Source organism: Aedes albopictus, chromosome 3 (assembly GCF_035046485.1).
Source record: "Aedes albopictus strain Foshan chromosome 3, AalbF5, whole genome shotgun sequence".
Lineage (NCBI taxonomy): Eukaryota > Metazoa > Arthropoda > Insecta > Diptera > Culicidae > Aedes > Aedes albopictus.
Genome location: NC_085138.1, coordinates 254,780,630 through 254,807,034, shown reverse-complemented (window position 1 = coordinate 254,807,034; position 26,405 = coordinate 254,780,630). Strand labels below are relative to the sequence as shown.

The following is a 26,405-nucleotide window of genomic DNA, read 5'->3' as shown; positions in this document are numbered from 1 at the left end:
ATCCGTATTCGTACATAACCACATTGGTTTGCGTGAGAGGAATAGAGGCATCTCCAGTAGCATTTACACCCTTGCAACGATGTTGCCAAATTGTGAACATTCAAATGATTTAAGATGAAAACTTGGTCAAAACTTTGACGACCTCTTGGGACGATCCTGAGAATCACCGTGATGTCGTTTTTCTATTACTCATTATGTTTTGATTTAAATGTGTGTTTTTTTAATTGAATAATTTCAAAACCATGAGGCAGCGATGCTCAAACTGCGGCCCTCGAAGCTCGTGAAAGCGGCCCGCAGAGATGGAAAATGATGAAGATTGCAGCTGAGCAGACAGAAACCAAAACAAACCTACTCGAGAACAATAGGGACCTGAGAATACTTGCACTGCTTTATTCGTGAGTAAACGAAGTTGGCAAGCATTCGCATGTGATTCGCGAAGCTTCGTAAGTTTTTTGCATTTTGACAAAAAAAAAACGCATTTTAACGATTGGTAGCGCTGCTTTTCAAGAACAATGAAGCATAAAACATTAGTTTATGTTGGATCATTGGATTTGCTATTATAACCACAATAAAATGCACGTCCCGCACCTCCACTAGTTATTCACGAATAAAAAGTGTTTCTGTTTTTGTTTTGCTTCTTACTCACGAAGCAGGCGGGTGCGAATAAACTCACACACTGTTTACTCTCGGAATCGTGAGTAGGCCTTGTGTTGTCTTTACACTCGCGAATTGCTTCATGATGCGAGTAATTCCATCACTAGCGGCCCGCAGAGTACTTTGGGAGAAAAGTCAATCAGGATCGTGCTTCCGGTGGATTTCGAGGTCACAGAACGGACTGGGTTGACACTATCACACTGGAGTATACCACTAGATTCACCGAAAGAACTCAACTTTTGCGCTTTGAACTTAAATCTTTATTCTTCGACGGTTTGGATTTGACTAATTAAACATTATTCAATTACATCGCTTATCTACCCTACGTTATGTGAATTATTTCGTGTAACGGAAAAGATGCATGCTGATTAATGGCCAAGAAGAATATAGAAGTAATAATAAGGGCGAAGATATGGAATGTTCTCTGAAGTCAGAATCACTTCACACATTTTATTCTTAAACTATTTATTTTTATTTAGCATTTCCTCTGTTGTGTATTTAGATGAATTCATGTGTTCCTCATAGGCAATACTACAAATTTTAAAATTACTCACTTGTTTTTAATTGTAGTAGGTAGTAGTATTGTGGAAAGGCTAAACCTTACGCTTGAATGCTTAAACCTTACGGCGGAGGCGGCGGCTGTTTGCTGTGTGGTATGTTCATTTGGGATCATCCTGTCTGTGTTACTCATCTACCGAACTGCGCAATAAGTAGACTAATTTCGACAGGTTTTTTTTTACAATCGGCCGCCGGTTTACGCTCTGTCTACGGCGAAGACTCCGGTGTCAAGCAAGTTTTGTGGAAAGGATGATGTATGTTTTCTCTGTCTTTCCTTCTGTGTATATTTGCACGTGTTGCCCTCTGGAATAGTACAATCCAGTAGCGGTTTTTCGGCGGAGTGTTTGATGTTTTGCATTTTATAAGATCATATCGAAGGAATAACAAGCAGGGCTTTGTGAACTTGGTTAGCTTCAGACAATGCCGACGTGTTGTTAAAAATGTCTGTACAGATTTTTTTTTTTCAGAAATATCTCATTTAAATCACCAAGTTCTGAAATTTAAGATTGGCTAAAGTTGTATTAAAAGTTCAAATTTGACCAATCTAATCTCATGTACTAAGGAGTGTTTTGGTGAAATATAAAACTGTTTAGTTTTGTTACTGAAACATTGGAGATGAAAGCTTCGAAAAACATATTTGTGAATAAAAATAGCTGTACTGACATTTTTTTGACACACGGTAGCTAGATTGTAATTGGACAAACTTTACATTGATACTGTACCTTAATAAGAGAATAGTCTCTATAATTAGCACGATCTACTCAGCTTACGCTAACCTCTAGTAATTGTTGTATATTCAATAAATATTTTATTATGATAATTTTTATAAATACCCTTTTTACTAGACTTTCTTGTGTAGCAACTTTCTACCACAATTATGAGTGAATTTGATGCGTGATCGTGTGTTCTATTTTTTACTTAACTCTATACAACAACAAAAAAACTAGTCGTTTCATTCGATAAGGAATCCTTATGCTCCAAGTAGATGCATATTTTTCTTCACTTAATAAATTTGTTCAATCATTTTTTTTACAATCATTTGTGTTCCTGCCTAAATGTGACAGCTTTCTTTCAATGGAAGAAAACACTGTTCACAAACGTTTCATGCAATCTTCCGCCGAATGAACGCCCTCAAGCGAGCGCGAGAACGTTCGAATGCATCAAGCAGTGTCTGGTGCACTGCCTTACAATTCACCCATTTTGACGTAGGACTACGTCTGCTGTTCTCCTTGCGACACCAAGAGTTTGTTCGTGTGGAAAACGAAGTAAAAAATGAAGCAAAAACAAAAACGTTTACCAAATTTTAACTTGCTTGCACTGTCCGTTCATGCTCTTACACCATCCCGTGGAGTCAGTACGGGAATAGAGGGTTTGTGTGTATGTGTGTATTGCTGTGTATGAGTGTGTCTGTGTGTGACGTTCTGCTTGCTGTTACCGGGTATATTGCTGGAGTTGCGGAAAGGAGGGGGAACCTCTTCGTCCAAGTACTGGTGCAGAAATGATTCAGCCGCGAGAGCCGTTTAGATGAGAATCGGATTGGCTGCACCGGGCGCCATGAGCGGTCCGGGTCCACCGGCAAGTCCGCCTTTCTTGGCGAGCCGTCGCCGACCTCGGACCTTCCGGACGTACGCCTTGATGAGCTTCTGGATCTTTATCGGGTTGATTTCCCCTGTACGGCTGTGGCAAATCTGTGGAAGAATGAGTTAAAATGTGATTATTTTTTTTATAATATGTAATCAACCAGATGAAGTTCTAGCACGTTTTGTCCATGTAAAGCGCAATATAAAATCAATGCTGTGTGGTTGGCAAGGGCCCATATAGCCGAGGCGGTAAACGCACGGGTATTCAGCATGACCATGCTGAGGGTGACGGGTTCGATTCCCGGTCGGTCCAGGATCTTTTCGTAAAGGAAATTTCCTTGACTTCCTTGGGCATAGAGTATCTTCGTGCCTGCCACACGATATACACATACAAAATGGTCATTGGCAGAGGAAGCTCTCAGTTAATAACTGTGGAAGTGCTCATAGAACACTAAGCTGAGAAGCAGGCTTTGTCCCAGTGAGGACGTTACGCCAAGAAGAGGAGAGGAGGCTGTGTGGTTGGCCAATTCTGAAAGATGGATTTTCAACTAGAAAAATGGACAAGACAAGAAAAAAAACAGTCCGTCGTAAAAATAAATCGTTGTCCTTTTGTAGAGAATGAAGCACGGACCAAAACGATATGCGTAGATTCTAACAACGGTCAATGAAGCGCGGCATCAGATTGCGCCGATACGGTCGTAATGATGCAAAATGACGTAATCGCTACTTCAATTTTCGACGTATTTTGGTACATATCCAGTAAAAGGATAACACTATGATGTACTAGAGATGGTCGGGTTTCGGGTTTTCAAACCCGAAACCCGACCCGAACCCGAACCCGACGGGTACGGGTCGGGTTCGGGATTGGAAATTTTTAAAAACTCGGGTTCGGGTCGGGTCCGGGTTTAAATAATTTCAAAATTTTCGGGTACGGGTCGGGTCCGGGTTTGAATAACGTCGGGTTGAAGTCGGGTTTGGTACCAGTGTAAATATATCAGTATTTAAAAATATGCTTTATTTGTTATAACCGATACATTTTTTGAATTCGGGTTTTGGTCGGGTTTATTGATTAATATTTTCTCGGGTTCGGGTCGGGTTCGGGTTTGATCATCGAAAAGTTTTCGGGTTCGGGTCGGGTCCGGGTTTGACGGAACAAAAAATTCTCGGGTTCGGGTCGGGTCCGGGTTTTGAAATTGAAAATTGTTCGGGTACGGGTCGGGTTCGGGTCTGTAAAACCTGAAACCCGACCATCTCTATGATGTACCTACTATACTGTCCCTATTCGCATAACAGTCCCATGTTTGCTGGGTTTCCTATTCACATGGGACTGTTGTGCGAATGGGGGCAGTATATTACGATGCAAGATCTATTCGTGAATACAAGCGTAGGCGAATTTCTCTTTTTTCTAAACACGAGAAAAAGAACGTTAGGAGAGGGGGCACTTATTGATTTTCTCTCATCTCGCTCTTTTTGGGAACGAGAATGAGTGAGAAAAATAAAAAGCTGCCTACGCTAGTGATCGTAATCTAAAGCCTGTGGGGGTAGGCGGGGCATAATGAGCCCTTTGTATTTTCACTGTAAATCTTCAAATTAACAAAACAAATTGCTTGATTGTAGCCTTATTATCTAAAATCCAATGAGTTGATGACAAAACATTAATCAAAAAATCCGTTTTCCTTGAAAAATTAATCAAAATGCGTAAAGTGGTCATGTACTGGGAAAATATTATAAGAATCAGGTGACCTAAAATAAGGTTTTGGGTATCGAAATCACAACTTAGTGGGCATTTATCGATTTTCTTGATATTCCCTAGGCCAATGAAATGTATTTGTAACACTTTTCAACTATTTGTATAATTATTTTGTTGAAAATAATAAGTGGGGCAGAATGGGCAACTAGTGAAAAAATAATGAAAATGGTAAACATCTTCAACAACCTAATTTTAATTTTGGTTTTCTCTGTTTTGATGCATATAGTAAGGTTTTGTCTGTAACTTTCAATTTATTAGCTTTAAAATTTCAGTATCTGTATATGTATTATCACCGTTTAAAAATTCCTCAATAGAAAACTCATTGGAACCCCACAGTTCCCTACAAATTAAACCCCGTAATCCCTTCAAATTCTCATTGATTGTTGCCGGTATGCTTTATCATTGACAAGAATAGTCAATTAGCATTAGATTGTGTACAAAACTGATATTGATCATCCTGCCCCACCTAGGGTGCTCATTATGCCCCACACCTCCAAAACGCAACTCGCGATTTTATACGTTTTTAAAAACATAAAATTCTACAACATTTATAACTGTATTCGGAGTTTCAACGATTAGCTTTTGTCATTTAAGGTTTAAATAAGGATTGAACGTTAAAATTACACATTGGTTGCACTTAATTTACTGGATTTGGTGGCAAAATGCCTAAGCTGTTCATTATGCCCCGCCTACCCCTATCCGAAATAATTGGGGAAAAGATGCTTATCCTTTCTGGGCACGCTGAAAGTCTTCTAGCAATTTTGAGAAGATACAGGCCATGATTTCTGGAAGAAATTGATGATTTATGTGGACACCTAATGAAGGCTTTAGTGGAGGAATCCTCAAAACATCTACATTAAACCATCGAAAAACTAAAAGATTAATAAGTGGGAAAATTCCTGGAGAGAATCCTTGAAAGAATTCAGTTTCATAATTGTGGTGAAGAATCATAGTGCCTCCTTGTACATGGCGACCGTGTACTGAGCGGTAAAATAGCTCTAACTTATACATGGCGACCGTGACAGGACACGAACCTGGAATCTTCTGTTAACAATTATTCAGTGAAAGAGAATTGAAAGAAGAATTGTCGAAAATGAATATCAGGAACCAAGAATAACTGGAACGGAACGGTTATTTTCAACATTTTGAATATTTGCGGAGTTTCAGTACGCCATTCTTATTGCGATTGAATTATATAGCAAGTCAACTGGCTGGACACATCTGCAGTGTTGCGCTGATTAGGTATTATGGACAGTGCTAAACTGCCCACATTCACATAACAGTCGCATGTGAATAGCAAACCCAGAAAATATGGGACTGTTATACGGTAAACTTAAACGCCAAACTTACCTTCGGGACAGCACGTCGCATAATGTCCTTGTACTCGTCCTTGTTGATTTGTTTCTTATTGTAGAATGGTTTAATGACCAGTTTAACCTCTTCCACCACCCGTTCCAATCGGTTCAATTTCTTGAGGAACTGTAAAGAAAGAAAACAAAGCGGAAACAAATCCAAAACACGGATCGATTATTAGCAATTGCGAACATGTCACACAGGGGTGTAATTGAAAATTGAAACCGTGCCCTACCCTATCCTTCGTGGACAATTTGGAAAGATCTTCATCATCGTCACCCTTCGCCTTGGCTGGAATAATAAGAAGAACGTTAAGTGAACAGAACCACTTCCGGAAAACACATTGCTCACATACCTCTTCGCTTATGCTTCTTGCCCCGTTTGAAGTTATTGGCAGGCGAGCTTCCAAACAACGTATCAAACGTGCCGCCGCCGCCCTTCTTGGCTCCCTTCGAGAGAATCTTGGTCGGTTTGTAGGACTGCTTGACTGGTGCCGCCGGAGGCGAATCCAACTCGCCACCCGCCTCGAACAGATCGTCAAAGTCACTCGCCCCCGGCGAGTACGGCGAATCGGTTGGATTGATAAAGTCGTTGAATTTCTGACCCGCGGTAGCTCCCGGCGGCAGTGGCAGTTTCGAGATCAAACTCGACGAGTTGGCCGCCGTGCTGTACGATTTGATGGGGTTTGTCGACTGGTTGGCACCGGAAGTGCTGTAACCGACATTGCTGCTGGGCACTGGAGCCGACGAGGAAACAAAGTCATCGAAGATCACGTCCGAGTCATCGCCACCGTTGTTTTGGCTTGCGGACACGACACCGGAACCGCTGACAACGCCCGAGACGCTGTTCGTCGGTTGACTGATAACAATGTTGCTAAGGATTGTGATTTTGTTGCCCCGTGGAGCATCGACTTCACCGGATATAGCTTCGTCCTGGTTCTGAGAATCGGCCTTCGGGTCACCAGTACCGGAATCTGGGCCGTCCGGTTTGCCACTGCTGGACGGAAGAACAGCATCGTCCAGATCGGAGAGGCGCTCAATCGAGACATTGTCACGCCGTGGCGGTGACGGAGAGGGAGATTTCGTCGGTTCGAACGGATCGTATACATCCGGTGAGGGGGATTGTGGGGCCGGTTCCGGAGGGGTATTCGGGCCAACCATGCTGTAGGAGCTTTCGGCATTATCCATTCGTTCGGGAGTTTTGCCTTCATCCAGCTCGCCTGGCTCGTACAGGAGATTCATAGGACGAATATTCGAAGTTTTCGACTTGACTTGCATGGAAAACTTTGGCGCTTGAGGTTTGCTCTGCGAGGGCTGCGGTTGGCTGGGGAAGCCGGGAGGTGTTTTTGGACCAAACATGTCCTCTTCATGCCGCTCGGCAGGAGATTTCCGCATCGTCGAGGACGGCCCATTAGTACTGGATTCTGCGTTAACTTGTTGATTTCCAGCGGCACCGGCTCTGTTGGGGTCGGCATCCCGTCGGTCTTTGTCCTTCTCGTTGTCGCTGTCACTTAGGACAATTACCGCCCTGGGAGAAGGAGTCATTACGCGGAACGGTGACCGGTCCAGGTCGATAATGACCACTGGTTTGGGAGCTTCACCGCGAGTCTTTTTCAAACGCTCCAGACGTCTTCGCTTGGCCTTTTCAGCTTCGGCTCGCTTCTTAGCCATGTCTTTCAATCTCTTATGTGTAATCGCAGCGGCTTCTCCTTCGGCAGCTGCTTCATTCTCCTTATTTAAATTTTTGTCGTTAAAACTAACACTAACTAATATATTATCACCTGATGTAAATACTTCCTTCGAGGGTAGATTTTTGTCACGTGCCCGATCGCGGCGCCTAGCTTCTTTTCGCTTGCGCTCGCGTTCCTTTGCTTGTTTTGCCAGCGCTTCCTCGTTCGTCAGAATCACCGTCAGATTGGTGCCATTGGTTTTCGGTCGCACCGGTGGCGGAGGAGTCCACGAATTCTGCTGTCGAACCTTGGCAAATCGCTCGGTTAGGACTCCGGTGGTTTGCGCCGGCGGAATCGACGTGGATCTCGACCGAGACCGTGACATCATGGGCGATGCGGACCTCCTTCTGGTCTTCTTCTTTTTACCACCTGGGGACCTGCTGCGATGTTTGTTCTTCTTCTTGCGTCCCTTCTTGGTCTTTTTCTTACCGCGATCGACGCTAGGACTGCGACTTCTGCTAACCGAAGCTAGACGTTTCTTTTTCTTAGTCTTCTTTGTTTTGGCCCCACGAATGTCCGGAGTACGGGAGCGTGACTTGGGCGTTCTCGAGATTGACCGTGGAAGCCGAGCACGAGGAGGAGGGGAAGGTGTTCTTGAAATGGATCGTGGAATCAAACGTGGACGAGCGACCACTGGAGATCTCGAACGCTGCCTACTGATGGATCGCATTCTAGGACCTCTGGACAAAGATCTTCTTTCTTCGTTTCTACGGAACGGCAACGGTGAACGATTGCGTCCTGCTCGGAACCGTGGCGAAGGCGAACGTCTTCTGTTGAAGCGTCGTGGAGGTTCTGGACTCAGCGAAATTGACAATTCCCGACGACGCTCCGGTGTACGGCTACGGGTGCGACTACGACTGCGAGTCTTGGAACGAGGTCTCGGAGTAACGTCCCTACCGAAGGGATCCTTCATCACCCGCGGACGTTTCTCAATTACCGTGCGGACATCGTAACGTTCCAGCTCCTTCCTCTTGGGGCGACGCTGACGATTGCGTTCTCGCGAGCGGCGGTCGTGATTTTCCTTGTCGTTGTCATTGCGATCCCGTTTTTTGGTTTCCTTGTCACGATAGTTACGTTCCTTTCCTTTCTTGTTTACCTTCTTGAAGGCAAGATCCTTCTTCCTAGCACCAGAAGACGATGGTTTCGATGCCGAGGTCGGTCGAGCTTCATCTTCCTTGAACGTATTTTCATCCTCGTCAGAAATCATTTCCGTGTCCATGCCATCAATGCCTGAAAAGATTCGTTTCAATATACAGTTCATTGGGTTGTGTTACTTTTTCCCGAGTGTAGGGTTTCCGGTATTCGCGGAACAATTTGCGGAATGATTAAATATTTCCCAACTTTTTCCCACATTACCCGAACCCGACTATGTGGCCATCCAGAAAAAAGCTTAAATTATTACACTTACCTTCTTTCTGAGATGGTGGCGGTAGAGTTGGCGTTGAGCCACTCTTGTCGTGTTCCCGGCGAGCTTCCTGGTACTTTTCGTCCAGACACGGGGTGTAACTGCGATCCTCTTCACCTTGGGCCGAATTAGCCGGAGCAGCACCTGCACTGGGAGCAGTGGTTGTGCTTGCTTCACCGACCACAACCGTCTCGGCGTGTAGCCCAGCTGTCGTAGTAACAGCGGTTCCCGAAGAAGCCAACGCAGCAGCTACGGTTGTTGTGAGGGGCGGTGTCAACGCTTCCAGCTCGTCGGTCGGTTCCGGTTCCGGACCAATGGGTGCGGACGATTCCTCTATCTTTTTCAGTTCGTCGTCGGAATCGGAATCGAACGCATCGTGATCCAGATCGCCCACCGGAAGCTTATCGGTTCCATTCGGAATGTGTTCCTGGTCCGGCTCAGCTGGGGTGTCCGTTGGCTTCTGAGCTGCAGGCTCTTCATCGTCCAACTGAACCAGATCTTCGTCACGCTCTTCAAACTCATCATCGGTTTTTTGCTCACTGTCTAACGGATCGTACGGTTCCTCGCCGCCGGTCTTTGCATACTGGAGCGTTTCCGATGAGTAAACCGAAAAATTTGGGCAGTTATTGGCTTCTGAGGTCATTGTATACTTGAATTTGCCAAACCCTTTGGATGAACCCGGAGCAAGATCCGAGTCATCCGCAGTGGTGCTTTCTGGAGCGGGATTGATCGACGTCGGACCTGGCTGACCGGATGTCGACGCGGAAGGCAGTGGAATAGGTTCTGATCCAAACATATCGAACGATTCCTTCTTTTTCTTCTTTTCATCTTCATCCTCCTCACTGGGATTCTTTAGAGGAGGTAAATCCACAAAGATAGACATATCCGAAGGATCGGGAACGCTGTCATTATTATCATTGTTACCACCAGCACCTGCTCCAGAAGACGTCGAACTAGCGGCGGCGGCGACTCCAGACGAGCCTCCCGTTTCGCTGGACTGGCCATTTCGATTGGAACTGGTAGAATCAGCCGCCCCGGTGTTGGAACCTGAAGATACGGTAACACCGCCCTGGAAGTTGTGCCCAATTCCAGCTTGGGTTGCTCCCGGGGGATTCGAATCCTTCTTTTGAGGGCTGTCATTTTTGAAGATAATTTTACCGTTATCAATTTTAACATCTCCCAGCCCTTTCTTGGAATGCCAACGTTCCTGATTCTCCATAATACTGCCGAGCAGGTCAACCGATCCACTGGTTGAGCTAGCTTCGAATCCGCTCTTCAGAACTCTTCTACGTCCCAGAGGATTTCGCAGCGTTGCACGAATGCTGGAAATGGCAGCGGTTTCGCCTCGGCCTCCAAGCGAAACATCCGCTTCCAAGTCATCGTCGCCGGCATTCTCATCCGAGAAGTAATCCAGATCGTTGGCCCCTCCGAAGATCTTCAACGTTGGAATACCAGTGCTGAAGCGCTGACGCTGCACATCAGCTCCTTCTTCGTTAAGTCCGGATGTAGCTTCCCTGCTCTTGCGAGATGCCCGCTTACGCTTCGAACGTTTTTTGCTCAGCTTTTTCAAAGTGTTGTAAATCTTTTTCCGTTTGATAGCGAATTTTTCGTCGTCATTGTCCACATCGTACTCTGAGATAATCATCCTCAAAATTTTCCTCCGAGTTCGACGCTTACGACGCTTACGAACCGTTCTCGCCGGGGCCGCTCTTGCGGACGTTCCACCGACTGCTCCACTTCTGGCCCTTGTGGACGGACCGGGTTGATCCAAATCTTCGACGACGTTCAAGCGAACAGCCGTCGCAGTACGGGTGAGGATCGTTGCCCGGATCCGTTCGCTTTGTCTGGTTCGGACGATTCTCGGAGGACTGTTCATGCGCATGCGCAGCCGAGTCTGTCGAACACCACCGATCTCGTCGAGGTCGTTCAACAAATCTTCGACCTCTTCGTCATCTTCTGCATCGGAACCGGAGGCGAAACAGCAATCGCAGTACCATGATCCGGATGGAATTTCCGTCAGTGGAGGAGTCAGACAATCCATGTGATAGCCCAAATTGCACGAATCGCAAAGCAGCATGGAATCTTCGCGATCCGGACGGCGGCAGACTTCGCAATTGGTCAACTCATGATCCTCGACGAGGGGAACTTCATCCGGTGCCTTCACCTGCACCTCATTCTTGCGAACCAATTGTTTCCTATCGACACTTTTGTAGATGTTGATGACATCGAAGTTTTTGCGATCGATTGGACAGGTCGTGACATTTTTGGACCATTCCTCGATACAGGGAGCGCAGAATATGTGCTCGCATACCTCTGGGACACCGATCTCCTGGTCGTTCAGAGACAGCAAACAGATGGGACACTTTTCGCTGTCGTTGCTGCTAGTTGACGAGTCCGAAGCGTACCCTAGTTTGCTTACAAGAGCGGCAGCGGCCTGCTGACCACCGGAATTGAGTAACGCTTGTTCCTCGTCGCTGTTCCAGTCGGATTCCCACTCGGAACTATCGTGGACGACGGGCTGGAAATAGGACATGGTTGATGGATTAATATGGGTAATTTTCGTACGCGTTGTTGTGTTTAATCGAAACGAGTTCAAGAGGATTATGCTTGAGTAGATTTCCCTTAAAATATGACACAAGTTTTTTTTTAAACAACTGACGCATACACTGAGGGATACTGCACCTCCGAAAAATCATACGAATCATAATAAGTCATTTTCATACCACTTGATTTAATTTCTGTATAGGTTTAGGTACTATACGTTTCTCACCACATGCCAAAAACTAGGCCAATACGTGTAAAATTGACCTAGTTCTAGTGACAAGTGCCCAAACGGTACAAGACCCTAGTTATAACCTGATTCAGGATTCAAAGCGCCAACTATTATAGTCATACTGCTACTGTAGCAAGATTGTTATAAGAAGATAGGTTGTCTGAGTTGGTCATTTTATAGGCGAGGGACGCGCGGGGGAGGGTGGTAGGGGAGGTAGGTTGTTGCTGTTGTTTGTTGTTGTTGCTTGGTGTTGTTTGTTGTTGGAGTTGTTCGGTGTTGTTTAGTGTTGTTTGGTGTTTTTTTGGTGACGTTTAGTGTTGTTTTGGTATTGTTCGGTGTTGTTTGGCGTATTTTGGTGTTGTTTGGTGTTATTTTGGTATTGCAACCCGGCAACGCCAACAATATCACAACGTGAAAAGTGCCACAAAACCACAATACCGCAACCCAACAACGGGCAACGTTGTGTTGCAACAACAAAAAAATCCAAGATGGCCGCCATGCAACATTGGCGATCTGGATAACCTATCTTCTTAAAACAATCTTGCAACCCAACAACGGGCAACGTTGTGTTGCAACAACAAAAAATCCAAGATGGCCGCCATGCAACATTGGCGATCTGGATAACCTATCTTCTTACAACAATCTTGCTACTGTAGAAGGTGTGAAAGTTCTGGTTTTGTTGTATGGTCCCTTCTGTATTTGTTCTTTTGTCATGTCAAGGTTTAAACCATGTTATTGTTCAGATAATTGTTGTGCCCTGTAATTCAGTAATCTTTAGTCACAGACAAACAGACGTAACAGCTTGAACGATTTTCATGGAAATCCATCGCCCAGTTCACACTACCATCACCTGGTGGAAAAGTTGCACGAATCACTGTGTTGTGCCATATCGTCAACAGAAGTCGCTAGTGTGAAACGTCAAACGCATAGAAAAACGATGCGCGCGCCTCTGGTCGTGAAAACCACAACTATAAAAATTTTAAATGATCGTTAAAAGCGTGGTCGATGGAAATTTCGCAAGTGTTACGTCTGTTTGTCTGTGCTTTAGTGTATCTATGATCTGTTAGATGGTCGATGTGTTGGATATTTCCATTTTTGTTGATCCTCATTTTAGTACTGTTTTAATTTTTGAAAATTGTCTTTGTTCTATAGAAAAGATTTCATACAATCAATCGAAAAACGTAAAAATCTCTAATTTGTTATAAATAGGTTACGTAAGTCAAAGTCGAAGTAGTCAGTTTTTGTCGATTTCGTCAAATATATATGCGTCTTAAGTCCTAATCACTCGTTAACTTCGAATCTATAAGCAAGCATTCACTTTCACACTATTCGTTTCCTAGTTATTTTAATTTGATAATCGCAAAAAAAACATTATTAAACATTAGTTACTTGAAACATATTAGGGTTTACTCAAAAAAACTATCGACACATTCTACGGGCCCCGTATCATCAATACTCAATTTTCAAAGTTTAAATTTGGCATATTTCACATTTTTATAATATTCTACACTACTCTTGTCGTCCAAAAATGTATTCTACATGATATTAATGTGACAAAACATATTTATTGAACAACGGTTAAGATTAACAATAAAATCGTGATTATAAGGCATTTAGACACACTATTCATCAAAGCTGCCGTATTTTAAACACCAACGCACTGATTTTTCAAAAATCTCCCATGATTAACAGATAAATGTATGTAGATTGTTCAGCATACAAAGAATTTTAATTGTAATACTTTACAACTATGAGGTATGGTTGGTCAAAGTATAGGTTTTTAAAGCGTTGTAACGTCACGGAAAATCAACCTTTATGAAATTTATTCAAATTCGGAACAAGTTTCAAATTTGAAATTTTGTATGGTCTTTGTACTCCAGAATATCTTTCAAATGAGATTAAAACAAAAGAAATCGGTTCACTGACGCCTTAGTTTCACCTGGATGAAGTTTGCGTTGTAACGTCACGAAAAAAAGTTCTGTGGAAAAGACCAAATTTCTCTGGCTTGGACGACTTCTGCAGTGGACAAAGGTAGTTCTATATTCCAAACCAATTTCTTTCTCGTTGTGTATGAATCCTGTAAAAATGACACTCAAACCGATCATTTATATGATATCAGAGCCAAACAGACGAAACACTGACAAAATTACCATCTCGTATATCTCAGGGTATTGATAACTTCGAGAGTTGGTGTTTTCAGCAAAGTTGTTAGGTTGGTCAAAGACTTACAGTTGATGGATAGTATGGTTTTAAGTTCCACAAAAAAAGCGGCGCTAGAGAACTTACAAATTTCAAATTTCATGTATCTCAGGCCCCCATTACTTGGAAAGATGGTTTCTTCAGCAAAATTTAGTGAGTCAAGGACTTGCAGTGGATTTACCATTTGATGTGAGATTTCGCCACTAGAAGACGCTAGTTTCCATTTTGCAAAAGCTGGCAAACTATTAGAATTTCTCAAAAAGTATTTTACAAGCTGGAATTTTTTTCACTTTGGACATATTGTATTCGAATCAAATGGTAATTAAAGACCAACATATTTTTCATAAATGTTCAAAAATTGATTTGATTTGTTTCACTTGGTCCCAAGATACAAAATTTAATAAAACGACAGTCAAAAAGATGTATTCTGCTTGAAGTACTGCATCTTCGTGTAGAGCTAGCCAATCAAGTCCAAATTTGTAGCATTTACAGATAACAAGATGAGGAACTATCAGTCAAAATTTGAAAATTTTAAGAGTTACGGCTAGTTGAATGTTTTCAAGATAAATAATAAAATTGGTATGCTTTTGTAAATGTAAATGTAATATTAAACTGAAAGTTCTTGATCTACCAAACAACTCTACCGAAGCAACAATATTTCTAATTATTCAGGATCCTGAGATAAACGAAACTAAAAATGTGTATACCTTCTAACGCCTCCTAGTGGAAGGATTTGAAATCATACGGCCCATCAATTTAAAGTTCTTGACCAGCCAAACAACTTTGTCGAGGACACCAACTGTCTAAATAATAAGGTTACGTCTATCTTTGATATCACAAGAATCACCGACTCATATATCTCAGGACCCTGATTACTTAGAAAGTTATTTTTAAGTATCTTCAGTTTAAAAGTCGATTGGTATAAGGTTATACTTGCCTAGTGGTAGTTGAAATTTTGGAAAACCATGCACATTATATTTATTTATAAAAGAAAAGTTGAAACTTTTTAAAAAGTGCCCAAAAATTTACAAATTTTGACTGCTAGTTTCTCAGTTAGTCAAAACAATTAGTCAAAACTTATGAGAAATCATTTGCAAACTATTACAAACTTTTATTTAGCATCAACCAGTGGCGAAATCTCACGTCAAATGGTAAATTAGCTGTTAGTCTTTGATTTTTCAAACAACTTTTCCGAAGACACCAACTCTCTAAGTAAGGTACACCGGGGCAAGTTGAAACAGGTGGGGCAAAATGAAACGCGAAGTTTTGAAATAGTTTTCAATACATTTTAGAAACTTGTCTTTCGCCAAAAGATTGTTTGAATCAAAAACTATGTGTTATGGCATTCAAGCTGTTCATCATCATTGGATAACATCATGTTAACCAGCTGTTTCATCTTGCCCCACCCGTTTCAACTTGCCCCGGTACACCTTAATTAAGATTTTTTATCACTGTTAGGTCTATTTGTCTCTGAGATCACAGAAGTTGTTCTTAGGGTCCTAAGTGGTATGCAGATCCTCTGGTATGCTTTTCATTCAATAAATTCTCTCAAACAAATTATAGCATTTTTACTTGAATAGACGACATTGCATAGATTATTGAAGAAATGTTTATCTCGTCGGCGTGATGAGTTATATGCTGAAAAATCTAAATATCTGGCGGTGTGAAGTAATGGATCTCAGCGCGCTAGTCTTTGGGACAAAACTAGAAAAATATGGGTGGTACTAAACCGAAGATGGGTGCCGGTGTCATTAACCTTCATGTAGGAATATTCATACTACTGATAGCAATAACTTGGCCCTCCGAGCCATTTATCACAAAACGGATTTTCAATAGAATAAAGTTCTCCGTGAAGCAGTGAAGATAATGCAATAATATAATTACAAATTCGGGCAAATTTGGCTGATTATTCTGGTTCTAACATGATGGGCATTTTCGTGACGTTACAACACGAGCAGAACCCTGTTTGAAACTGAACAGGCGTTGTAACGTCACGAAATGTAAAAGTCGATTATCCAAAAACAAATCCAAAATTTATATGTTTTATTTCATTGAATTGAAGAACCAACCAATAAATTTCAATGGTAGAAAAAAAAATAGAATATCATAAAAATCCGAGCAGATTTTTTAAGATATTGGTTTCGCGGTAGAGAGGGTCGGATTCTAGCGCGTTGTAACGTCACGCTACAAATACGCACTTTAAACACGTTTTTCTAATGCAAACTAAAGGTTCAATAGGTCAAATATATCAGAAATTTTACAAGGAATCCGAATATGAAAAAATATTTTGAGGTTTACAATCGTTTTCATGAGTTATTGTGAAAAATCTGTCTACGAATACGTCAAAACGTTGTAACGTCACGGTAGAATGTGTCTATCATATATAAAAATAATGAAGGTGAAAATTAAATCACAAGTAAAGCAAATGTCGTAAATTATGAATGAGCAAATTGAATACACGATATACTACTAATTGTTGCATATTTGAATTGATTTTAAAATTAACGGAATATGTAGTGGAAAGCCCAGACAACAATTCAACGTCTGCTGATTCCAAAAGGATTCTAAGATTCATCACAAAACACAAATGTTTCCATTACACAGCGTAACAAAAATTTACTTTTGATCTGTCTCAAGAGCAAACTTATGTGTCTCTGACAAATTTTGGGCCGCTGAATCGGAATCTGGGCTCAGATTTGCTCCAGCACGTCACAATTTTGAGCTACACCTCAACTGCCCCCACTCGCATAACAGTCCCATCTTTGCTGGGTTTCCTATTCATATGGGACTGTTTTGCGAGTGGGGGCAGTCAATTTATAGTGCAAAATGTGCTATTTTGGGTTTTTTTGACTGCCTGCCATTAGGCATGGAAATTTTTTCTTTAACCAATTAAAGGATAAATTGGTCAATTGACATCTAAATTAACGACTCATGCAAAATATTTTGTTTTACCAAATCAAATTCGATAAATTTAATCATTTTATGTTAGTAAGTAAACTTGCATGCAACTTTTGTAGGGTGACTTGTATGGAAAATATCGTACCTAACATAAATCGCTTAATACTTTCAAATTCGATTTGGTAAATCAAAATATTTTGCATGAGTCGTTAATTTAGATGTTAATTGACCAATTTACCTTTTGATTGCCTAAAAAAATATTTCCATGCATAATGGCAGGCAGTCAAAAAAGCCCCAAATCGCATATTTTGCCCTATAAATTGAGGTAAAGCTCAAAATTGTGATGTGCTGTAGCAAATCTGAGCCCAGATTCGGATTCAGTGGCCCAAAATCTGTCAGAGACACATAAGTTTGCTCTTGAGACAAAAAAATGTTGCGCTGTGTTATGATTCGCAACGACCAGGGATGTAAGGTACCACCCTCTACGCCCACCCCAACATGCCCACCTGCGCGCCATTTACTGTTAGTTCTAATTTGTAAACATCCTTTGTTTAATGATTTTATATTCATTTTAAGTAATAACTTGCCAGATTTATATAGAAAAATGAATTTTCAATTTTTTCCACTTATATGGGTGTACATGGGTCACTGTGAATGGAGATTGATTTTTAGGGTACCCATTTACCATGCCCTTTTGTATCAATAAAAAAAATAAGTGGAATCGTACTTTCTTGGTAAACTTGCTTCGATAATGCAAAATAGATACCTAATAGGTGAATGTAATTGCTTCTTGGTGAAATAATATCGTTACTACATTTAGTTAATCGCTTAAATCACGTAAGCGCAGTTTTTATTTTTTTACTACTAATGCAGTGACTGAGCAAAATATTGCTTCATGTAAACACACTTTAGTGTCAAAATGGTACTGTAAAAAGCTTCTAACCCGCGTTTTGACATAGGAACAATCCATTAGTGTTATATTGGTGAAATTATGTGGTGGAAATTGGTGAAAATATATTCGAAGGCCCACGGCGAATGGAGCCCCCACGGTAAAATGGCCCACACTTATACGAAAAACAAAAATTTCGAAAAATGCCAAGTCTTACCCCCTAAATCAGTTGTTTTAAACTCCCAGAAGCTAAGTTCAAAATTTGAACAAAATCGGTTAAACCTAAGGGGGCGCTGAAAACGCTTGAATTTTGTATGGGAAAACTTGGCCAAATGTATGCAGAAATTTTAAGTTTTCGAATTTTGCCGCTAGGTGGCGCTGTAAATGTTCAATAATAAAACCCTTTGGTATTATTGTAGGTGACTATATGCCAAACAACTTTGTCGAAGACCGCAAAGTGATCCAACGCCTGTGAAAAAAGTTACACTCTAGGTAAAGTGAGGATAAACTTTATTGTTATTTTTCCAATACATGTAAACGTAAAGGAATAATATCAATAATGAAATCTCAATACTTTGCCTCACTTTGCCTAAGGTATAACTTTTTTCACAGCCGTTGGATCACTTCGCGGTCTTCGACAAAGTTCTTTGGCATATAGTCACCTACAATAATACCAAAGGGTTTGATTATTGAACGCTTACAGCACCACCTAGCGGCAAAGTTCGAAAACTTAAAATTTCTGCATACATTTGGCCAAGTTTTCCCATACAAACTTCAAGCGTTTTGAGCGCCCCTTAGGTTCAACCGATTTGGCTGAAATTTTGAACGTGGCTTCTGGGAGTCCAAAACAACTGATTTAGGAGGTAAGACTTGGCATTTTTCGAAATTTTTGTTTTTCATACAAGTGTGGGCCACCCTACCCCACCGTGAAAGGCGACTTGACGGTACATAAATTTTGTTTTTTTTTTTATTTGTATATTTGTTTTTTTTTCAAAAGTATATATTTATAAATTGTCAATTAATTTTTTAATTTGTCTTGGGATTCTAATCTAGCAGCAACTTGAATGCTATGACATAATTGTTGATGATCAGGAAGGCATCAGACAACTAAAAGATCCTCGCATTACACGCTACCTCCTGTCCATAGAAAACGCTCATCAATCGAGTTTATATGGATGTATGCTACCCAAATTGACGCTGTCATGAAAGAGCGATAAGATGTGGATTTATCGTGCGCCCTTCTGTAACACTTAATGAAACTTGTCGGACTTCTTGCAGTATAATAGTTATTCGGACATAGTTCGCTTCGTATCTATGCACTCTATTCTCCTACAATGTATACCTACCGTTTGTGGATTCTTCTGCGACTAATTGTCTGTCATAAATAGATCACGTTAGCGAAATAATGAAAAATGTATACGAAAAACTATTAATACTGGCAAATTCCTGTTGGAGAGTAGGTGCTTGATGAACAAGGAGGCCATGATATTTTGTACTTTGAAATACAATAAAATGATTCAGTTAGTTAGTTCCCAACCTTTGAACCGAACAGTTGTTCTAATTCAATTATTCGATCTACGGCAGATCCCAATAGAAAGAAATGCTACCCAACAATCACCAATACGCCAGTTTAATAGTAGGTCTGTCATACGTACGTATACTTGGACGTTCGGTAATTTCACCATCCCAAGCCGACTGGACGGAAGCTAAGCGTGTCCTGCGCTACCTAAAGTCAACCATGGACCACAAACTTACGCTGAAGGCCGAGGAACTCGGTTTAGAAGTTTACGTGGACGCAGACTGGGCCAGCGATGCAGCCAGTCGCAAATCAAATTCCGGATACGTGTTCCTGTTCGGTGGAGGTCCGATATTCTGGGAATCGCACAAGCAAACCTGCGTTGCGCTTAGCAGTACCGAAGCAGAATTTGTGACACTTGCCGAGTGCTGTCAGGAACTCACGTGGATCGTCCATATGCTTCAAGTTTCTCCATTGATGTCCCGACCCCTGTTCTGGTACACGAAGGCAACCAATCGTGCATCAAGCAACTGAAGTCAACAAAGATCAACAACCGCTCAAAGCATGTGGATACAAAATTCCATTTTGTCCGCAAGCTATACGAAGACAACCTTATTGATGTTCGCTACTGTAAACGCGGACAACGACAGTTCACTAGGCCTTTGGATAGGATAGAGAACGTAATCCTTCAGAAGCAGTTCACCAGCCGTGCACGGAACATGTCGTCCAGTAAGACACTGTTGCGTACTGACTCCGAAGGTTACGGTAGAAGGTGTGAAAGTTTCGGTTTTGTCATATCGTCGATTTTGTATTTGTTTTGTTTTTGTCATGTCAAGGTTTAATGAATGTTATTGTTCAAATTTATGTTGTGCCCTATAATTCAGTAATCTTTGGTGTGCCTATGATCTGTTAGATAGTCGATGTGTTTGTTATGTCCATTTTCGTTGACCCTCATTTTAGTATGTACTGTTTTTATTACCTTTGAAAGTTGTCTTTCGTCCACATCCCTAGCACTATCAGCATCGGTCTAAATAAGTCCATATTAAAGAAAACCTTTCATACACTCAGTCGAAGAATGTAAACATATCTAATTTGTCATAAATAGTCTACGTTAGTCAAAGCCGAAGTAGTCCGTTTTTGTCGATTTCGTGTTGATCACACGTTAGCTTCAAATCTATAAGCAAACACTGTTAAATGCTGCACTTCCCACTTTTAGTTTCTTAGTTATTTATAGAGTTATTATAGAGAAAATTGAATCACGAAAGCACATCAAATGTTGAGAACTATGTGTTAGCAAATTAAATACGCGAGATACTACTAATTATTTCATATTTGAATTAAATTTGTATTTGTATAGTGTATTTGATAAAATTAACCGAGGGAAGCCCAGGAAACAGTTCAAAGTCTGCTGACTCAAAAAAGATTCCGAGACTCGTCATAAAACGACTCTCGAAACCTTCCTAGACTCAATCGACCAGAACTGTTTTCTGGGTATAGAAACTACTAGGCCCCAGCAGGTCCCTCCTGTTTATCGAGCATTTCTGATAAATCAGCCATACTCCATCTGTAGCAGCCGGTTCGCAATGAACCGTTGGAGGTGCATTAAAATGTTAAAGGTGATATTTTCATTACAAGAATTACAATTAACATCCTTCACTTTAATACCGTCGAACCCTGTGATCTTGGCCAGGGACTATCTCAGTTCAGAAGCATTCTAACAAAAAACTATGTATGGATGAATTGAACCTTGTAGTTTTATCTGAAAGTTCGCCGAATAGCATTAGGGTCGCACACGCATACCAAATTCGTGAACGAGCTGTGAAGGCAACTCTCCACGCCGTGAATGTAATTTACATTCACGCCGTGGAGAGTTGCGTTTGCTGCCTTCTGTTGACTTTATTATTGGCGCTAGGCTAGTACATTGTTCTACAAAGTTTCAGGTAAAACAAAAAATAGAAAGTGCTCCATACATTAGTTTTTGCTACGATGTTTTTGAAGCAAGTTATTCGCAAGTGAATGTAAATGATTGCAAATGAATGATCCCATCCTTGCGGTAGACTCATATTTCGCCCTCTCAGACCCCCTCATTCTCGTAGATTTTTGTTCCAGTTATATTTCTAAATGTTTATAGAGCGTTTACTTTGGCCACTTACCCATAAGAGAATAGCACAGACAAAAGAATAGGGTAAAAGCACTAGACTTCGCCACTCTAGTCACTCTAGTCTTCACCCCCTCCATACAAATTCCACCATTTATGTATGCAATGGCGAAGATTAGAGCAGAATTTTAGGGGGCGAAGTCTAGTGTTTTTACCCTATGTAATTTAGGGACGGGCCCAAAACAGAAATGATTAAAATATGACAAACATCTGAAGCGCAATTTACCTTGCAGGAGCAATACACTACCTCTAAGTCAATTTTCATTAACGATGCAGTATTTTTTCAGTACACCCGATTCTTTTTTTGCACGGGTCTGGTTTTTGCTATAACCCAGTCAATTTTTAACCAATTGTCATAAAATTTTGTACACACGTAGGCACGGTTAGTACTATTAGTGTACAAAATTTCATGAGAATCCGTTAAAAATTGACCGAGTTATAGCAAAATAACGACCAGTGCAAAAAAAGAATCGGGTGTATTTGTACTTATATCTCACGTTTTTTTTGTGCTTTTTTAAATCTCATTATATGAGATATATGTATTATGGTCCACTGCACGAATTTATTCTGGCCTGCTTACTCTCACACGAAATTTGACGTTTGGGCGGTGTCGGCACCGCTCAAACGTCAAATTTCCTGTGAGAGTAAGCAAGCCAACATAAATTCGTGCAGTGGACCATAGGTAATTTGAAATCGTTACGCTAACTTTAATTCCGCATCACGCACAACACACATTCAAGCACGAGTTCACACACCAAACATTATCATCTCCATTTTCTTAGGTTCATTCACCACTTTCACCCTTAAAAAAACTGCATCACTTTTAATCCTTCTCCACGGAAGGAAGGGACGTAACCTTCTCATAGCATAATCACCCTCGTATGCCCAAGCCAGAGGACACCGCTCCCCTCCCAGAACCAAATATACCTGCTGCGTTCCACTCGGGCCCGCCTCGTCGTCTTCCACAAACTTCTTAGCCTTCTTCTTGCGTGCGGATTGTTCAATCTCGCTGCCACTATCGCTGTTCCCGTTATCCGCACCGGAAGACTGGTCACTGCTGTCGTCCCGCAGCCGTCTCCGATTGGCCACTGCCGCAGCCCTACGTGCCGAGCCCCTCGCCGAACTGGAAGGCGCCGGTCCGGCAGCCGTGGATGAACTCGGTCCCGTTCTGCGTCGCAGCCGACGACTGCTACGGGCTCCCCCTCCGGCCATGATGTCATCGTCGGAGTCACTCATGTTGCCGCCACCGTTTCAAATCTGACGTGACCTGACCTCGTCCGGAAGCTCCGATTCTTGTAGCAAATCTTTCACACACCGAATTAAAACAACAGAGAATAATCCTCACAGAGTACAGAAAGGCTGGCTCCCCCGCTTAGCCATTAGCCAGCCACCATTGCGGCGCTTAATAAACACAGGGACTTTTTCTTCTTCGTCACCTCCCACTCTCGGCGCACGACGTCGACGACGGGAAGAAAACGGAGAGGTAAAAATTGCCAACTTTTCCAACGCACTAAACACCCCAGAAACGGCACGGAATCCACACTCTGCCGTTCGCCGAATGTTCTTCCCGGGCTAGACTTTCTTTTGGTACACTTTTTGGCCACCACGAACTATTTTTTCAACAGGAATTCAACACTTGAAAAAACTTGAACCAACTCCAGAAAGAAAGGCTTGACGTACAAACCGGAGAGGTAGGACAAAAATGGCGACTTTGAGACGAGAGAGAGCTTCGAGAACACGAACGCACGAATTAAAAAAATAATCATCAAAATCGAGAGCATGAAGCCGCATATTGGTCTCTTGCTTGCACCAACGAACAGCGGAGGAATCTGACAGGCAGCCATCCCTTTTTGTCCTGTTGTATGCCAGTTCAGCAGTGGAGCACGTTCACACTGGTTTGGATGACAGTTCTCCGCGGAGCCCCATGTGGTGAAGTCAAGCCTGAAATTTTCCGGCAATTCGAAACACGGAAAGAATTACGCAGGATTTTTTTTTTTTGTTTTTGTTGGTTTGACAGCTCACTCGACAATAGGGCACTGCATTGTTTTGATTCTGTATGGGATTTTGACGTTTCTTGGCCTTGTTGTTTACAAGATTTCTGTGAGAGTGAAAGAGAAGGAGAGATTTTCATGCAGTGCCCTATTGGGTTCTTTAGGGGTATCCGGATTATTTCATAACCGGATTCTTCGCCCAAAAATTAGTCGAAATCCAAAATTTCATAATTTTTGGAGTCCGGGAACTATTTTTAAAATGCATTTAAAATTTGTATAAGGAAATTTTTTTGTTCGGGTCGAACTGCCACTTTATCGATTGAAATTTAAATCTATCCATGAAAATTAAAACGGTTTTGTTAATTAAACCATCAAAACAAAGGTATTGGAATCCAATAAAATCACGTTATACTCAGAAAAATTGGCTCTTTTGATTAGGTTATAGAAAATAGCAATATTTATTCACTAAACAACCCAATTCTGCACGAAATTATGCTGGCCTGCTTACTCTCAAAGAAAATTTGACGTTTGAGTGGTGCCGACACCACTCAAACGTCAAATTTCGTGTAAAAGTAAGCAGGCCAGAATAAGTTCGTGCAGTGGACCATGAGCCACGAAGTGACAACAATGTTGAAGATGATATTGATTTTCACGGGTTATTGGACGCTATCTCCTGTCAAAATTCATTCATAAAATCGGCTCGTAAAATGGACTATTGACCAATCCAAATTCCGAAGGGGTCGACAGTAACCGATTTGATTCAATTGAGGTGTTTAGTGAATAAAATATTGCTATTTAACCACCTATTTGGGATACGATTCGAACAGTATGCGGTATTGTTGAACCGTCTACATTACGGTTTGTTGGCCTACCCCATTAGGCCAGCGCGCAAGTCTACCACCGTAGTCTCTACATTGTTCGCAACCTTGCGAACAAGATTGCGGCAGTGATTGTACGGATGGTAGGGAGTGACAGGTATTCGGCCTGTCACATGGGTGAGTCGACAGAAACAGAAGAGAAGAATATGCCTTGATAGTATGAGCAACAATATTGTGTTAATTCTACTTAAAAATATCCTTAAACTAGTGCAAATATCCTAAAATTGAACTTAAAACTAGTGAACTAATTAATTAAATAAGTGTCTACTATTTACACGCCGAATTGGTAAGCTTAGATACATAAAATCATGCAATTTGGACTTAAATTTATCTATGCATACTAGGTAACCTAAACTCCGCTACGTTCCTGTTCCTCTGAGCCTAGAACATAGTAAATTGCTTATTTCCAAGTCCGGTAAGCTAAAATACATTTTCTTCGAAAGATTATATGTACAAATTGAACTCAAATTATTAGGACTACGACCACATATGCTATAGACACGAAGCCACAAAGGAACATAAACGTAAGTAAAACTATGTAAACCAATGTGAACTAACCATATATTGCACAAAGAACAACCTGCTGTACAGGGGTTCTCAAAGCCAGTTTGCGAGACAAGCAAACATAATTATAATGATAGTCTGTAACAATTATAATTTAAATATTTTCCTTAGGAAAATTATATCCTTCCCAAACACAACGGATTAAGTGTTTCATTCCCGTACCGAAGGATCATAATTTCGGAAATTTTCCCCCCGTTGGATCAAATCCAACAAAATATAATTTTCGTTTTTACGAAATAACAGCCGTCACGAGCATGTCAAGTCGTGGTTCGAAGTCCGACGGAAAAGGTAGCAAAGCGAGTGGCAAGAGTGAACGGCCGAAGGCCAAAGATGATGAGGTGATTAGTGAATTGGTCGGTGATAAAGGTAGTGATGATGTGGTAGTGGTCGAGGAAGGCAAGGAGAAGACCGTCGATGGATACACCTGCAAGACCTGCGGAGGAGGCGACACGGATGATATGGTTCAGTGCGAACCAGAGCTGGAGTTGTACCAACTGCAAGACTGCGACATGGAACCAGCGAACAACGTCAACCTCAGGTGAAGATCCTGCGCCGAAAGATGTCCACCAACAACACTCGTCCAAGCGTGCTTCATCTCAAAAACGAGTTTCCACGACAGGTCCGGAGAATCCATCAAACGGCAATCCGCCGTCACCGAAGTCAACAGATCCAACCGTGCATCCATCACATTCGTCACGTCATATGGGAAATCCGAGTCCTGGAGCGCCCCCAACAGCACAGATGACCGGGAAGAAGTTGTTCGTTCCGTCGTTGGAAGGGTTACCCGCTATCCAGCTAGATGAAGCATCATCAGAAGTCTCGTGTTCGTCATCTCAGAGGTCTGCTCGGAACCGCGCTAAATTGCAGCTACAACGGTTGGAAGAGGAAAGAGTCTTCGAGGAGCAACAAGCAGAACGACGACGGGTTGCAGAGCAGCTAGAAGCGGAGAAGCACAAAGCATTCTTGGACAAGAAGTACCAAATTCTGGAGGAGCTAGCCAGTGAGAGGGGATCGAGTCGATGTTCGAGTAGCGTTTACTCTCGGAGTCGTGTGGAGAATTGGGTTGAAAAAGGGCGTAATTCGGAGGTAATGCAGCAGTCTAATGAACAGCCAGCACGGCGGGAGCGGAGCCAACCAGATCTGCAACCAGCACAGCGGGAGTTCGACCAACGTCAGCCTGCCATCCGCATGTCGAAATATTTCAATCCCAACGTCCAACCACAGTCAACGAGAATACAGCCTGCGTTGAACCGAATAACCCGATCCTTAGCTAATTCGACGATTCTAGAGCCGAATCACGGCGCACTAGGTCAAAGTTGTCCCGTGCAACCAGATGATTACGATCCGTTTCAGCTATCACGCTCACAAATCGCAGCAAGGCAAGCGGTTTCCAAGGATTTGCCAACATTCTCCGGCAATCCGGAAGAATGGCCGATCTTCCTATCCATGTTCAATAGCACAACAGCTATGTGTGGATTCACGGAGGAGGAAAACCTTGTGCGACTGCAAC

At 42.0% G+C, this 26,405-nt stretch overlaps 1 protein-coding gene across 1 annotated transcript; it reads right to left on the bottom strand.

The window, feature by feature from the left end:
* Positions 1–1,102: 1,102 nt before the first annotated feature.
* LOC109424426 (PHD and RING finger domain-containing protein 1) lies at positions 1,103–23,187 on the bottom strand. The gene is made up of 6 exons (XM_019699531.3): positions 22,390–23,187; positions 9,033–11,547; positions 6,251–8,854; positions 6,131–6,186; positions 5,893–6,021; positions 1,103–2,900 (listed from the first exon to the last, which is right to left on the bottom strand). The coding sequence occupies exons 1-6, from the start codon at positions 22,696–22,698 to the stop codon at positions 2,733–2,735; spliced, it is 5,781 nt and encodes a 1,926-aa protein (XP_019555076.3). The 5' UTR covers positions 22,699–23,187; the 3' UTR covers positions 1,103–2,732.
* Between the last annotated feature and the right edge of the window lie 3,218 nt (positions 23,188–26,405).

What these genes read in the sequence shown, in the direction of transcription:
- LOC109424426 (XM_019699531.3), bottom strand. Translation starts at nt 22,698, where the DNA reads ATGAGTGACTCCGACGATGACATCATGGCCGGAGGGGGAGCCCGTAGC. An exon ending in GCCCGAGTGGAACGCAGCAG is followed by an intron (nt 11,548 to 22,389) that starts GTATATTTGGTT and finishes TCCTATTTCCAG; the next exon opens with CCCGTCGTCCACGATAGTTC. An exon ending in CAAGAAGCATAAGCGAAGAG is followed by an intron (nt 6,187 to 6,250) that starts GTATGTGAGCAA and finishes TTATTATTCCAG; the next exon opens with CCAAGGCGAAGGGTGACGAT.